At 43.4% G+C, this 13,142-nt stretch overlaps 1 protein-coding gene across 3 annotated transcripts in view; it reads right to left on the bottom strand.

Moving 5' to 3' along the window:
• The window catches only part of LAMP2 (lysosomal associated membrane protein 2), a 27,694-nt gene extending 15,078 nt beyond the window's left edge, over positions 1–12,616 (bottom strand). For 2 of the 3 annotated variants that reach the window (XM_054039068.1, XM_054039069.1), the window contains exons 1-6: positions 12,485–12,616; positions 5,666–5,784; positions 3,118–3,328; positions 2,304–2,465; positions 1,201–1,451; positions 416–535 (exon numbers count right to left, since the gene is read on the bottom strand). In XM_054039068.1, coding sequence (XP_053895043.1) covers positions 416–535; positions 1,201–1,451; positions 2,304–2,465; positions 3,118–3,328; positions 5,666–5,784; positions 12,485–12,563 — 942 coding nt within the window. In that variant the 5' untranslated portion in view covers positions 12,564–12,616. The remainder of the gene's footprint in view (positions 1–415; positions 536–1,200; positions 1,452–2,303; positions 2,466–3,117; positions 3,329–5,665; positions 5,785–12,484) is intronic. The other variant, XM_054039070.1, reaches the window with a different exon arrangement.
• Between the last annotated feature and the right edge of the window lie 526 nt (positions 12,617–13,142).

Here is a 13,142-nt window from a genome sequence, read left to right on the forward strand (position 1 = left end):
CCATTTGTGTTAAAATTGAAGGGTTTATTCCAGACACACAAGTACATATATATTTAGAAGATTGCCTCTGCAGTGTGCGCTTTTAAACTACAAGTGTGAAAGCATTTACTGACAAAGCTACACACTAGTGCGGTCCATTTAATAGAGAGCATATTTAGAGTACGGAGCATGTTACTGGAACCAGACACTCCTAGAGCACAACCCTCATTTTGCCAATAGGTAACCTTGGGCAGTCAATTAAGAGACTCAGTTGCTTCACCTGTAGAGTAAGATACCAGCCACCTATATAACTCTATTAGAGACAATCAAGTATGCAAGAAGCTTTTAAGATACAGGCATTATGTGCAAAGTGTTTAGACACAAGAAATGAAGATTTAATTGGAAGCTTAGTGCTTAACTGTAATATGTTACTTACAACAGCAAAGGTGAAATCAATAAACGTCCTGTTGCTGTCACTCAATCGCAGAATAGCAGATGTGTTGCCACAGCTACCAGTGACATTAGTTGTCTTCGGATTGATGTTAATCAAAACGGGCTGAAATTAAAACCAAACATTGATTAGTCAAGAGGCTTCTAGCTGTTCAAAAAAGGCATTCTGCTGCTGTCAGAAGGGAACTCCCTATTTTCCCCTCAATGTTTAGTCTTACTCTCGACAAGACCATATCATAAAACAAGGCGAGTCTTCATGCTAGGGTAGACTGAATCATGTTCAGCCAAGCTATTTAAGTGACACTTAAGGTTAACAGTACTGGACAAGATTGGGGGGGGAATCTTGCCCACTGACACTCCCATTCAGCTCTTTTATGGAGTTGAAGACAGATCCCTCCTTTATTTTGTGCATCAGATAATAGCACAGCTCTGGCAATCAGATGCCTTAATTTGGGCTCCCTCTGCAACCAAGCAGAGCATCTGCAGGTCCCAGCCTTAAAAGCTATTGAAATGCCCTGCTCGGGTTACAATATCAAAATATTCCTCAGCAAGTTACCATTTTAAAAGGTAGGTAGGCAGGCAGAGTTCTGGAGCTAGACAGTATCCCTTGATTGGTCTGATACATGTATACTAGAGGGGACATTTATAACACTAAAGGTAATGCCAAATATTGGTTAAGCGGTAAGGCTCTAGTCATGTATCCATACTTCTGCAAACAAGAAAATATTGCCGCGCTCTTCCTCTTTGCTTGTAAGATATTAAAAACAGCACCTCTTGGGAGACATTCAGTTGCAGCCCCATTGTAGCCAGAAGACAGGTTTTATCGCCATCTTTAAGAGAATAGTTTCCAATGAGTGGTTTCTCCACTGGTTTAGAAGTTGTAGTTGGCAGAGGTGATGAAGCAGTAGTGATAGGTGCAGTAGTTAAGTTGGCAACAGTGGTAGTTAAGTTGGCAACAGTGGTAGTTAAGTTGGCAATAGTGGTAGGTGCCACAGTAGATTTATCAGCTTCACATGTAGAATCTGAAAAAAGTAGTGTGTGACTTCCTAGCTACTAGCTAGGATGAAGATACATTTTTGATAACATTACACAGTTGTCAGAGGTTGTTTGTTACAGATGACTCATGTTTTTTGTGGAGGGAGTATTTTGGCCTTTTAAGCCCCCTACAGAGTTTAGTCAAATCTGATTTTAGCATCAAGGCATGCAGTAACAGTGCAATATTGCAAACAGAACTGTCTTTCCATTAACAGTAACAGAAGAGGTAAGCTAGTTTCATTCTGCACTGGCAAAGTTAGGAGCAGCATAGCAGGTGAAGACCGTGGGCAGAGGAAGTTCTGGCCAGGCTAGTGGCTCTAAAGGAAAGAATCCTAACAAGCCTCACGTGCAGTATACTTGCTGTGTGTGCTCTTTAGTAAGACTACCTGCTAGTCACTGTTGACCTGGACACCTGAGGCTCAAAATGTTTGAGTCCTGGACTAAGAGGCAGTATGACTTCTGTTTACAGAGGTACCTTGAGACTCAGATATGATCTAGTTGTACCACTACAACTAGTTCAGGGATCAGAGTATTTAAAAATCCCACGTCAGCTAGCAAAATACTCATTAGGAACTGCATTTTGACCAATGTATTATACAGACTGCCAAGTCAGTCTGCTCCACTGATCTAGTTTCAGATCAGCAGTTGGTTCAGGATATGAACAAGATAGTGGATATTTATACTCATGTTGGTTCTCAAGAGTTTAGGCAAGATAAGCAGCAATTCCCTATAAAAATTGCAGTGATTCACTACTTTACAACATTAAAGTCACTCTGTACTGCACTCCTAAAATGGAAGTTTGGATACAGAACCATCACACACAATTTTAAGTGACTTACCATGTTTACTAACAGTGCCATTTTGAACAAAAGCCTGCAGAATGACATTCCAGAAGAACAGAGACACATTTGCCACTTCAATAGAGTCAAGGTGATGGCATTTGTAGACAGTATTCAGTTGGACTGGATGCATAGTGTCATTTACAACAATAGTAATTGGTCCTATAAGCAAGAATACAGATTACTCTTCATGTGTTTTAGACAAGAAAAAAAGTTTACAATCAATACAAGGAGCAGGATTCCTGTAAGTTTAGTCACTTTAACACGCGGCTACACATTTTTTCCCCCTCGCCCCTTCACATAGCCATTAAGTATTGTAGAGTGGTACTATAGCTTACAAAGCTAACTAAGCACATCTCAGAAAAGAAACCGCTCCTCCCAGCAGGATGCTTCCTTTTAAAATTCTTAAGGTACAGGAAAGGGGTCCAAAGTTAGTGTTTTGCAACTAGCTGTCCAAGATGCACACTCACATTTAGTAAAGTGTTGTACATTGTAACAATTTGTATCATAACACTAGTGTTCTTGGAGACTGGCCAATGCACATGAAAGTCAGCAAGAACTCAAAACAAAAAACCCTTTCCCCATCCATATTGAGGGAGAGAGTCTAGTAGATTATTGCAAACATTAACTAGAATCTACAGTACATTCATAAAAAACACATAGGACGCTCTTATTGGTCTGCAACACTTGTAAGAAAGAGATGGGGCAGAGGAATGAGTAAAAAACAATTAGAGGGATGGTATATTGCAATAATTATAATTTATCTTTAATGTTGTCATTGCTCAGCCACACAAGATAAAATCCCCCGTATTACCTTTTGTTTTAGCATCTTTAAAGGCTGCATCATTGGTGTTGTAGGTAAACGAGATGATGTTTCCCTGATAAGTTTCATTAGTCTTAGTAAAGTTGATACTCCAAGAGTGACCTGCTCCAAATTGTATTGCTAGTAATGGGGCATGTGTGTTATTGCCACAGGTGCTTCCGTCATGCGTTACATTGGTAGATGGCTTTAAGGTTGCATTTTTCTAGAAGAAAAAAGTAGTTTAATTCAGACAGACATTCTCCTCATGCTGGAGTATTCCCTGAAAAGTTTCATAATCTTGAAGTGGAAGCTTCAATATAACAATTCCTAATATAAACAAAGAAATAGGAACAGAGAACTGAACTCTTAGAAGGGTTAAGAAAGTTACTCCATTATACACACTGTTCTAGAGTTTACCACCATCTGAATTCGGAAAGTGCTGTGATGGATTCAGTCATGAGACAACAGGAGTTGAAAGATCTAGCCAAATGTCTTAACCTGCCTGAGGGGGAAAGGGGGGGGGACACACACACTACACCCTAACATTTAGACAGTACTTTACAGAGTGAGAACCTGCTACAGGCTTGAGTAGAGCCACGAAGCATGACTAGGGCCCTACCAAATTCACAGCCATGAAAAACATGCCACAGACTGAAATTTGGTCTTATGTACTTTTACCCTATACTATACAGATACTACAGAGAAGACTAGCATTTCTCAAATGTGGGGTCCTGACCCAAAAGGGAGTTGCGGGGGGGGGTCCACAAGATTTTTGGGAGGTCTGTGGTATTGCCATTTACTTCTGGCCGGAGAGCAGTGTATGCCAACTGAGGTTGCCAGCTCTCCAGGCAGCAGTGCAGAATTAAGGGTGCAATACCATACCATGCCATCCTTACTTCTGTGCTGCTGCTAGTGGTGGCTCTGCCTTCAGAGCTTGGCTCCCAGACAGTAGCTACCACTCTCCAGCTACCCAACTCCGAAGGCAGTGCAAGCAGCAGTGCAGAAGTAAGGGTAGCAGTACTGCAACTCCCCCTACAATAACCTTGCAAACCTGCCCCCCCCCACACACACACACACCCCTCTCCCTCCTTTTCAGGTCAGGACCCCTACAGTTACAACACTGAAATTTCAGAGTTAAATAGCTGAAATCATGAAATTTACAATTTTTAAATTCTTATGACTGGAATTGACCAAAATGGACTGTGAATTTGGTAAGGCCCTAAGCATGACTGAGCAGTTTCATTCAGTTTTAGTAAGGGCTTGGGAATAAATTATTACCCTGATACTTAATCCACTAGCTGGAGAAAAATCTTTAAAAAAAAAATGTATGAGACAGAAAGTGGCTTTGTTTTATACTTTTTACCCTTTTGGATTTCACTCCTCTAATAGATCATGGCATCTCTCCCTGAAACATTCAGTGGCTATTTCTTCTCTCCTCTTCCATTTCCTTTACTATATACTTTGTCTTCCCCAAACTCACTGCCTTTTTTTTTTTTAAATATAAAGTTGACACTCTCTTCTCACTCTCACTTATTCCCCTCATATGGGGTTTGAGAAGTGTTCCAGATAAAGTCACTGTAACTAAACTAAGATGAAGCCAGCCCCATCCCCTCCTAAGTGTCCAGGGGCCACTTCCAAGTGAAAAGCCAATCCTCCTTCAAAACCTGTTGGAAAAAGCATGCTGTTCCTGAGCAGAATGATAGCTTCTGGCTTCATGTGTGCACAGACATTGTAATGAATTATGATCACTACCCACCTAACTGGAATGAGAAGTGATCATTCATTCTTTGTTCCCGCACCAGAGCCTCCTGGCTAGTATGATGGCTGTAACATCTTTGCTACTCTACCATTCCTCCTGCCTATCTTCTGGATCAGCCTGCTCCCGGCCTTCTCCCAAGCTCCTGAAGAAGGAAACTTGTACCTTATGTTCACTCTTGTCCAGATGCTCAGAATAATAGCAGTGAAGACTTAAAGAATTACATCAGTTTTGTTCTGCTGGAAAAGTGTGATCCAGTGCAACTGTTGCTTAATCGACAGACTCAGGAAGACAGTTAAGTGTAACTTGAAAAGTGATGTTTTTAAAAACTTCTAGTTCTTATTGTTGCAGAGTGGAAGATTAGAATATAGGGAGATTCAAAAGTTTCCTAACTGCCCCCAAACAAGTAGGTTAAAGCCCTTGTTTTAGTGTTAAACATGATTCACTAGAGTTTAAGGAGTTATTTCAAACAAAAACATCTTAAGTTTTAATATTACCCAGTGTTAACTCAGAGTACCATGCTAAGACAGAGCAAGAAAGTCAAACTAACCTCTTGTCCAAGCTGAATAAAATGTAATATGCCAACTCAGTAACATATTACATAAGTTATTTAAAGAAACCCTGACTGCCCCTTTAAAAAAAAAATGTTGAGATCAGCTATTTAAAAGAGGTAAGCTTGACTTTCTTCAACCTTACCAGAACTAGCTACAAGGGTAATTGTTTTGAAGTTTCTCAAGACTTAACAGAGAAGTGAAATGGATAGTACATCCAACAGCAGAAGTTAACACTAAATTCAGTACTTACAAATTCACTACTGTTTGTTTCATATTTTATCAAGAAGCTCATCATCCATTTTGCATATATGCACGTATTATTGGAGAGATCTTTCACATCTACTTCCACTGCATGTGACTGGAAAAAACCTGCAATACATATAGTAATTGTTTGATTACAAGACACTGATACTTCATTTTATTGTATAGTTCACAAATTCATTCATTCAAACATTGTGTGATTGTAAACAGAGTAAGTTCTTCCAGGCTTTTTGCTAGAGACATGAAGAAAGTTACATGATTTTTAATACTAGAATTAGAAACAGGATACAACTGCTGGATTTTGAAATTAAAATTGCAAAGAGTTCTGGAGTTTTATCCAGTCCTGCTACATAAGGAAGAGATGTAGTCTGATGTAGGCAAATTTAGCTCTGCAGAATTTGCATTTTACTTAAAGCAGCTAGAAAGCAAGAACAAGTTTAGAAAGTTTGAGCACCTTGGACTTTATGCATGAGCTAAGCAGCTTGTCAAAGCTTAAGAGGTTATGTCAATAACTCATTTAACTAAGGTTTTAACACTGAAGTTATTTAGTACTTCAAGACAGAATTCCCTGAACTAGTTAGTGAGATAGTGGCTGTAAGTAGTCATTATGGTCTGTTTTATCAACAATTATGACCTAAGATGACCTGCAAAGGATGAGTGTTTGTGCCTTTTTTAAATTGTGTTTTGAGTTTCTGGACTTTAACTGAAGAGCCTGGATGGCAAATTTATTTTCCCTTCTGACTCTATCGGTTGTCAGTACTACAGGTGTTTAAAAGTCTAACAAATCTCACTTTCCTTTTTCACTTTGATATCTGCCATATTATACTTTTACTAGCTCACCAGCTGGCCACAGCCTTCAGAAGAGAGGTTAGAAATGCAGGTCTTGCCCAATATAAAAAGTGAGGCATTCCAGGTAAAAAGAGAACAAGCCCTGTTTTAATAGCATAGGTCACCTTACGTTTCCTTTCCACAAAACCCTGAGGATTTTTTTGACTACGTTATTCTCAAAGGCATTTTGAGATGCACTGTTAAAAAACCACACAACACAAACCTAACATGGGAACTGGTTCAGCTTGCAAGCTCCCTAGTTGCTGACAGGGAGATCAGCTTTAGTGATATTGGACTACAGTTTGCCATTGTTTTCAAAATATTATCTTTGTATTCAGAGGACTGTACTCAAACTGCCAGGAAAAACCTGTCTGAATCATATCCTATCATTACTGACAAGCCAGAACTGATTTATACACTTTCTATGGCAAGAATAGTACCAAAGACCAAGTTTTGTGAAGCTTATCAAAGGAACTTTGGAACAAGTAAATTGTACTTGTTACCACTACAAATTCTTTCTACATAGAGAGATTACACCAGATTAAGGAGATAACACTGATCTGCATTTGGATCCAAGGTTACAGTACAGTGAGTGATTAAGATTCCAGTTTGGTTTATCCAAAAGGATAAGAGTTTTGAGAAATTTTAGTCCAAGCACTGCAATGAATAAGCCAGCCTGCCTATGCAGTGATGCATGGTAATTTGTTAGTAACACTTCAGTGTTCAGAAAAGCCAGTCAAAACACTCTTGCCAAGAAAAGAATGTTAGTACTTAAGGGTTTATTGTTTTGGTATACAACCATCTTCCCTCTCCCTGCCACCACCACCCTTACAAATAAAGTTAGTAATGTACAAGATTTCAAAACAACCCTCATTAGAGAGCACGTAAGCAGTGACTGAGCTGTAAGGAGTTGCAAAACCTTGTCTTTTAAGTAAGTCTCCAAGCTTCCTTGTTTCAGAGTAGCAGCCGTGTTAGTCTGTATCCGCAAAAAGAAGAACAGAAGTACTTGTGGCACCTTAGAGACTAACAAATTTATTAGAGCATAAGCTTTCGTGGACTACAGCCCACTTCTTCGGTCCACATATCTATTCAAGTGACATCATCATAGGACCTAATCACATCAGCCATACCATCAGGGACTTGTTCACCTGCACATCTACCAATGTGATATATGCCATCATGTGCCAGCAATGCCCCTCTGCCATGTACATTGGCCAAGCCGGACAGTCTCTACGCAAAAGAATTAATGGACACAAATCTGACATCAGGAATCAAAATACTCAAAAACTAGTGGGAGAACACTTTAACCTGTCTGGTCATTCAGTGACAGACCTGCGGGTGGCTATATTACAACAGAAGAACTTCAAAAACAGACTCCAACGAGAGACTGCTGAGCTAGAATTGATATGCAAACTAGACACAATCAACTCCGGTTTGAATAAGGACTGGGAATGGCTGAGAATCAATGTTTGTAATGGCTATCTCCCCTTGTAAGTATGCTCACACTTACTATTAAACTGTCTGTACTGGGCTATCTTGATTATCACTTCAAAAGTTTTTTTTTCCTTCTCTTAATTAATTGGCCTCTCAGAGTTGGTAAGACAACTCCCACCTGTTTATGCTCTCTATGTGTGTATATATATCTCCTCAATATATGTTCCATTCTATATGCATCCGAAGAAGTGGGCTGTAGTCCACGAAAGCTTATGCTCTAATAAATGTGTTAGTCTCTAAGGTGCCACAAGTATTTCTGTTTTTTTCAAGCTTCCTTGCTAGACCTTGTATGTACTAGTCAGCCCCCAGATTCTCTAAAGAAAATGGGGGAGTGAGTAAGACCTGCTCCCACTACTGGACATGTTTTTCTTTATCCTCTCCATAATGTCACCTCCCTTCACTATGCTCTTGCCCCTAACACATGATATGCTACCAGATAGCTTTGACTTTAGGTAATTGCAACCATTACAGAGTCTCCAAGTGCCTCTGCATTTAACCATTACCAGAACTTGTTCAGTTTCCAGGCTCTACCAATACAGTTTGCTGAAACTCATTTGTACCTGGTCACAGAAAGTTGCACTTCGATGTGGTTTTCAGCAAGAGGGATGCTTAGTGTTACTAGATGAAAGCGTCACCACCATTTCCCGCTCTATATAAGTAAGCAGGAAGTTTTGACAGCACAGTCTTATAGCAAGAGGTTAGTAAAAAAGTTGTCACATGGAAATCAAGCTAAGAAGTACAAACATAAGAGTAGCAGTTATATACAACTCCATAATCATGTTGTCACCATCAGAAATTACATCACAGCATTGTTATTTGAGTCCACAGCATAATTTGTTAAAAAGAAAAATGTTCATGATAAATAGTTTGAGCCACAGAGCACAACACATGCTAGCTCTGTAATTACTATCTTCATACTGTCTTGAAAAACAGCATGGATTGGGCAAGAGATTCATAGCAAGGACTCAGTTCTATTTTGTGCTACTGACTTGCTCCAGTAAGTTTCTTTGCCTCTATGCCTCATTCCCATTTTACAGATGAAGAAAGCCACTTATGCACCTTCATAAAAGGTTAAGATGTTTGGATAAAGGTGCAACTGAAGTGCAAAATTATCCTTTTGCCTTGCAGCTGGACTATTCCAATAAGAAAGAGCAGAATGGAAGCAGAATTTAGAGCAAAATACTCTACTTATTGGAAAGATCAGTCTTTTTAGAGGTTTAGTGATTATGAAGGATGCCTGAATGTAGGGTGATCCCTACTCAAAAGCGTAAGTTGGATACCCAACACTCAAGCCAAGGTTCTCTAACTCACCCATCACGACCTACAGAAATAAATTGGAAAACAATGCTTGCTTTGCTAGAAGAACGAGAAAAGTTTTTTGTTCTGATGTGGTGGTGGATGCAGCAGAAACTAGGGTTACCATATGTCTGGGGTTTCCGGACAATCTCTTTTTTGAGCCTGCTTTTTCTCTCCAGGGTTTTCAAACATGAAGGGGGAGAGGAGAGGAGGACAACGTGTTTGCAGAGCAGAACAAGCTGCAGCCCAAAAAGAATGCCAACTGGTCTCTCTCCTGCATCTGATTGGTCCATTCCTCTGCAAGCCACAGCTGCTGGATCCCACCCATCCAGCCCCCCACCCCCAGTCCTGGGGGAGCAGTCCCCAAAGGGCTTCAGCTGCCCTGCCACCATGACAGGGAGTAACACTGTCCCCCGCCTCCAGTGAGTATCCCCCAGCTTCCCTCCCTCCCAACCCGGGTCCTCTTTTTGGGAACCTGAAATATGGTAACCCTAGCAGTAGCAAGTGAAGGAACTTTACGCTACAAAACTTTTGCTGGAATAGCTACGTCAGTAAGGGGTATGATGAAGTGCGATCTGTGACTGACATAGATGTTGCAGCAAAAGTTGGTGATATACCTCAGGTCCCTTGATCCAAAAGAGCAAAGCTACTTTGAGAAAGGGGCTTCACATGCTGAGCTGTCTGGTGGAGAGACCAGACATCACTCTCACTTTGGATTAAGTCACCCAAAGTGAAAGGATAGTGCACCAAAAGCACTACATGAAGAATCACATGCATCTAGTAAGGTGTGGGGAAAGATGCCACTTAACTTTAACAAGCAGGGTACTACTCCAGCATAGCCTGTACAGTTTTGATTTCTGCTTGGCAGCTTATTTGGACTTGCAAAACTGTAGAGACAGGTTTGGCTACAAGCAAGAACATGTTTTAGAGGCGGCGGCTCTTGTCCGGGTACTTATGGTTACAGACAGTTTTAGATTGCTCTTCTGGAATACCCAGTACTTTAAGTAGAAAACAAGATTAATGCAACAGTCCAGAAAGTCATCAAAATGCATATTTTGTTAGTCCAAATAAATTTTGAGATAAGACAAAAAGACAGCTACTTCTCCCATATCCCTTTCCATGCTATTCTCCTATCCCTGTGGGGAGGACAAGGCCAGCAACTACAATATCTTCATTATAGTCAGAAGATTACTGAATTGTGCTATCAGGTTAAAGATATCAATACAAAAACAACAAGGAGTCTGGTGGCACCTTAAAGACCAACAGATTTATTTGGGCATAAGCTTTCGTGAGTAAAAACCTCACTTCTTCGGATGCATCCGAAGAAGTGAGGTTTTTACTCACGAAAGCTTATGCCCAAATAAATCTGTTGGTCTTTAAGGTGCCACCAGACTCCTTGTTGTTTTTGTAGATACAGACTAACACGGCTACCCCCTGATACTTGATATCAATACACTGTGCCTAGAAACAGCGTTGACAAGTTCTGAGTGCAACTAGCTAGAAGAGATCAAATTCATGGTCATTTTAATTTTGCACAGGACAGCACATCTGGAATATACAGAGTTGGAACTGGTAGGCCCAGGACTGTCCTCCCTACATCAAGGTACACACTTCTATCTAAAGCAGTAGTAGAAAACAAAAAACAAAAAAAATTAGCCTGGGTTTGTGGCGTGGGAAAAACCAGGCCTTATATTCTGGAGTCAAAACTGAAATGCCACATTATTAAACAAAGAAAGAGAAGCAGTTAGGTAGACTAGGGAAGATTAAAGAAGCATTTCACAGACATGATGGGGCTTTGTCTACACTCGACTTTCGGCAGTAAAATGCTGCTTGTTCGGGGGTGTGGAACCCCCTCCCCCCTATCCCAAACAACAAAAGTTTTACCAGCAAAAAGCACTGGTGCGAAGTGCACTTTGTCTGTGGGAGCTCTACTGCTGACAAAGCTACTGGGTCTCATTGGGGGTGACATTTTTTGTTGGCGGGAGAGCTCTCTCCTGCCGACAAAGAGCAGCTACACTGTGCACCTTTTAGGGGCACAGTGGTGTCACTAAAAGATGTGCAGTGTAGACATAGCCTGGGCCTGTTTAGCACAGAAGATGCAGGAAATTCAGTTATGGCCAGAACTGAAATTTGTGTTGAACCTTCTGTATTATGCTTTTGTCTGAAGCCCAGTCACAACCTCAAGGCACAGCACACTGGCCCAATGAGACCAGAAAAGTAACACCACTTAAGCTCCCACACAAGTGCTCATCTCTCCTCCCTTTCAGTGCTACCGACCAGCACCCTCCCTAAGGACCGAGCAGAGCTGGTTTGAGTGTATGACCCTCCCCCCACTGCCCTTTGCACCAGGGCCTTTACTGGTGGGGCTGCCTGCCCCGGATTAAGTAAGCGCCTGGACTTCGTGCATTTGTGTGCAACCTCAGCAATGCAACTCCTGGCCGCAGAGAGAGAGGACACCCCCCGCGCTGCGCGCGCAGACCTCGCCCACTGCGCACCCCTGTCCCCTCCCCAGGGATCCCCCAAATAACACTCCCTGTACCCCCCAATCCACCTGACACCCCGCACAGAGCACAGCCCTCCCCCAAAGAGCCCTGACCCACAAAGTCCCCAGGCACCCCCCGCGCCACAACTCCCCCCCCTCCCAGGGCATCCCCCCACCCCCCAGCGCCGCCCCACCGAAACCCCGTAGCCACATCCCCAGGCACCCCCCCCCGCCACAACCCCCCCCTCCCAGGGCATCCCCCCCACCCCCCAACCGAAACCCCGTAGCCACATCCCCAGGCACCCCCCCGCGCCACATCCCCCCCCCAGGGCATCCCCCCCACCCCCCAGCGCCGCCCCACCGAAACCCCGTAGCCACATCCCCCCGCGCCACAACCCTCCCCCTCCCAGGGCATCCCCCCCCCCCAGCGCCGCCCCACCGAAACCCCGTAGCCACATCCCCCCGCGCCACAACCCCCCCCTCCCAGGGCATCCCCCCCCCCCAGCGCCGCCCCACCGAAACCCCGTAGCCACATCCCCGGGGCGCCCCCTTCCCCTCACGGAGCCGCTCCCCGAATGCCGCAGCCCCCGGGGCATGACCCCTCCCCAGGGGTCTCGCCCCCGCCGCCCGCAGGCGCCAACCCCCACCTCTCCCAGGCCCGGCGCCTCCTGGGCGCGCGGAGGCCGCCGAGCCAGGCCGGGCGCTCACCGGGGCTGCCGAGCGCGAGGAGCAGGAGGCAGCAGCAGGGGAGGCTGAGGGGCCGCGGGCAGCGGCTGCGCGTCGCCATATTCACCAGCGCTGGGGCTCTGCGAGACGAACGGACGGGCGCAATGAGAGCGCAAGGCCGGTCATATGATGGGGAGGCGCACTCGGCGGGCAGCCAATCACAGAGCCGGCCTCACCCCGCCGCCAATTTTATGGGTCACAGGTGCAGTCCACCTCATCAATGAGGCGGGCGGGCAGGTGGCAAACCAGGGATGCAACATACGACTGGGGCTTAGCTCCCTGTTTCCTCCCATCTCAGAGTAAGAGAAAGGCGCTGCACTTTCTCTCTATAGGGCAAGGGTGCATCAGGCTGAAATAACTGTAATCCCTCAAAAATCATTCCCCAACAGAGGAGTAATGTAATATAATGTGTTCTAATTACTAGGGCTGCTAACACCACCTACTAAGGTTGCCTAACACTTCCCATTCTAAGACCCCATTTTCAGTTGCTTATAATGTTGCCAAATTTTAACTGTTTGGGATTAAATTTTCCATGCAGTGTCTGTCTCAGGCTGATTTTTTTTTTTTATTTCATCCAAAATGGTTCAGCCGTTTCTTAGAATGACACTAGGGAAAAATACATTATTTTGCCCCTATCAGA

The sequence above is a fragment of the Malaclemys terrapin genome, chromosome 9 (assembly GCF_027887155.1).
Source record: "Malaclemys terrapin pileata isolate rMalTer1 chromosome 9, rMalTer1.hap1, whole genome shotgun sequence".
NCBI classification, from domain to species: Eukaryota; Metazoa; Chordata; order Testudines; family Emydidae; genus Malaclemys; species Malaclemys terrapin.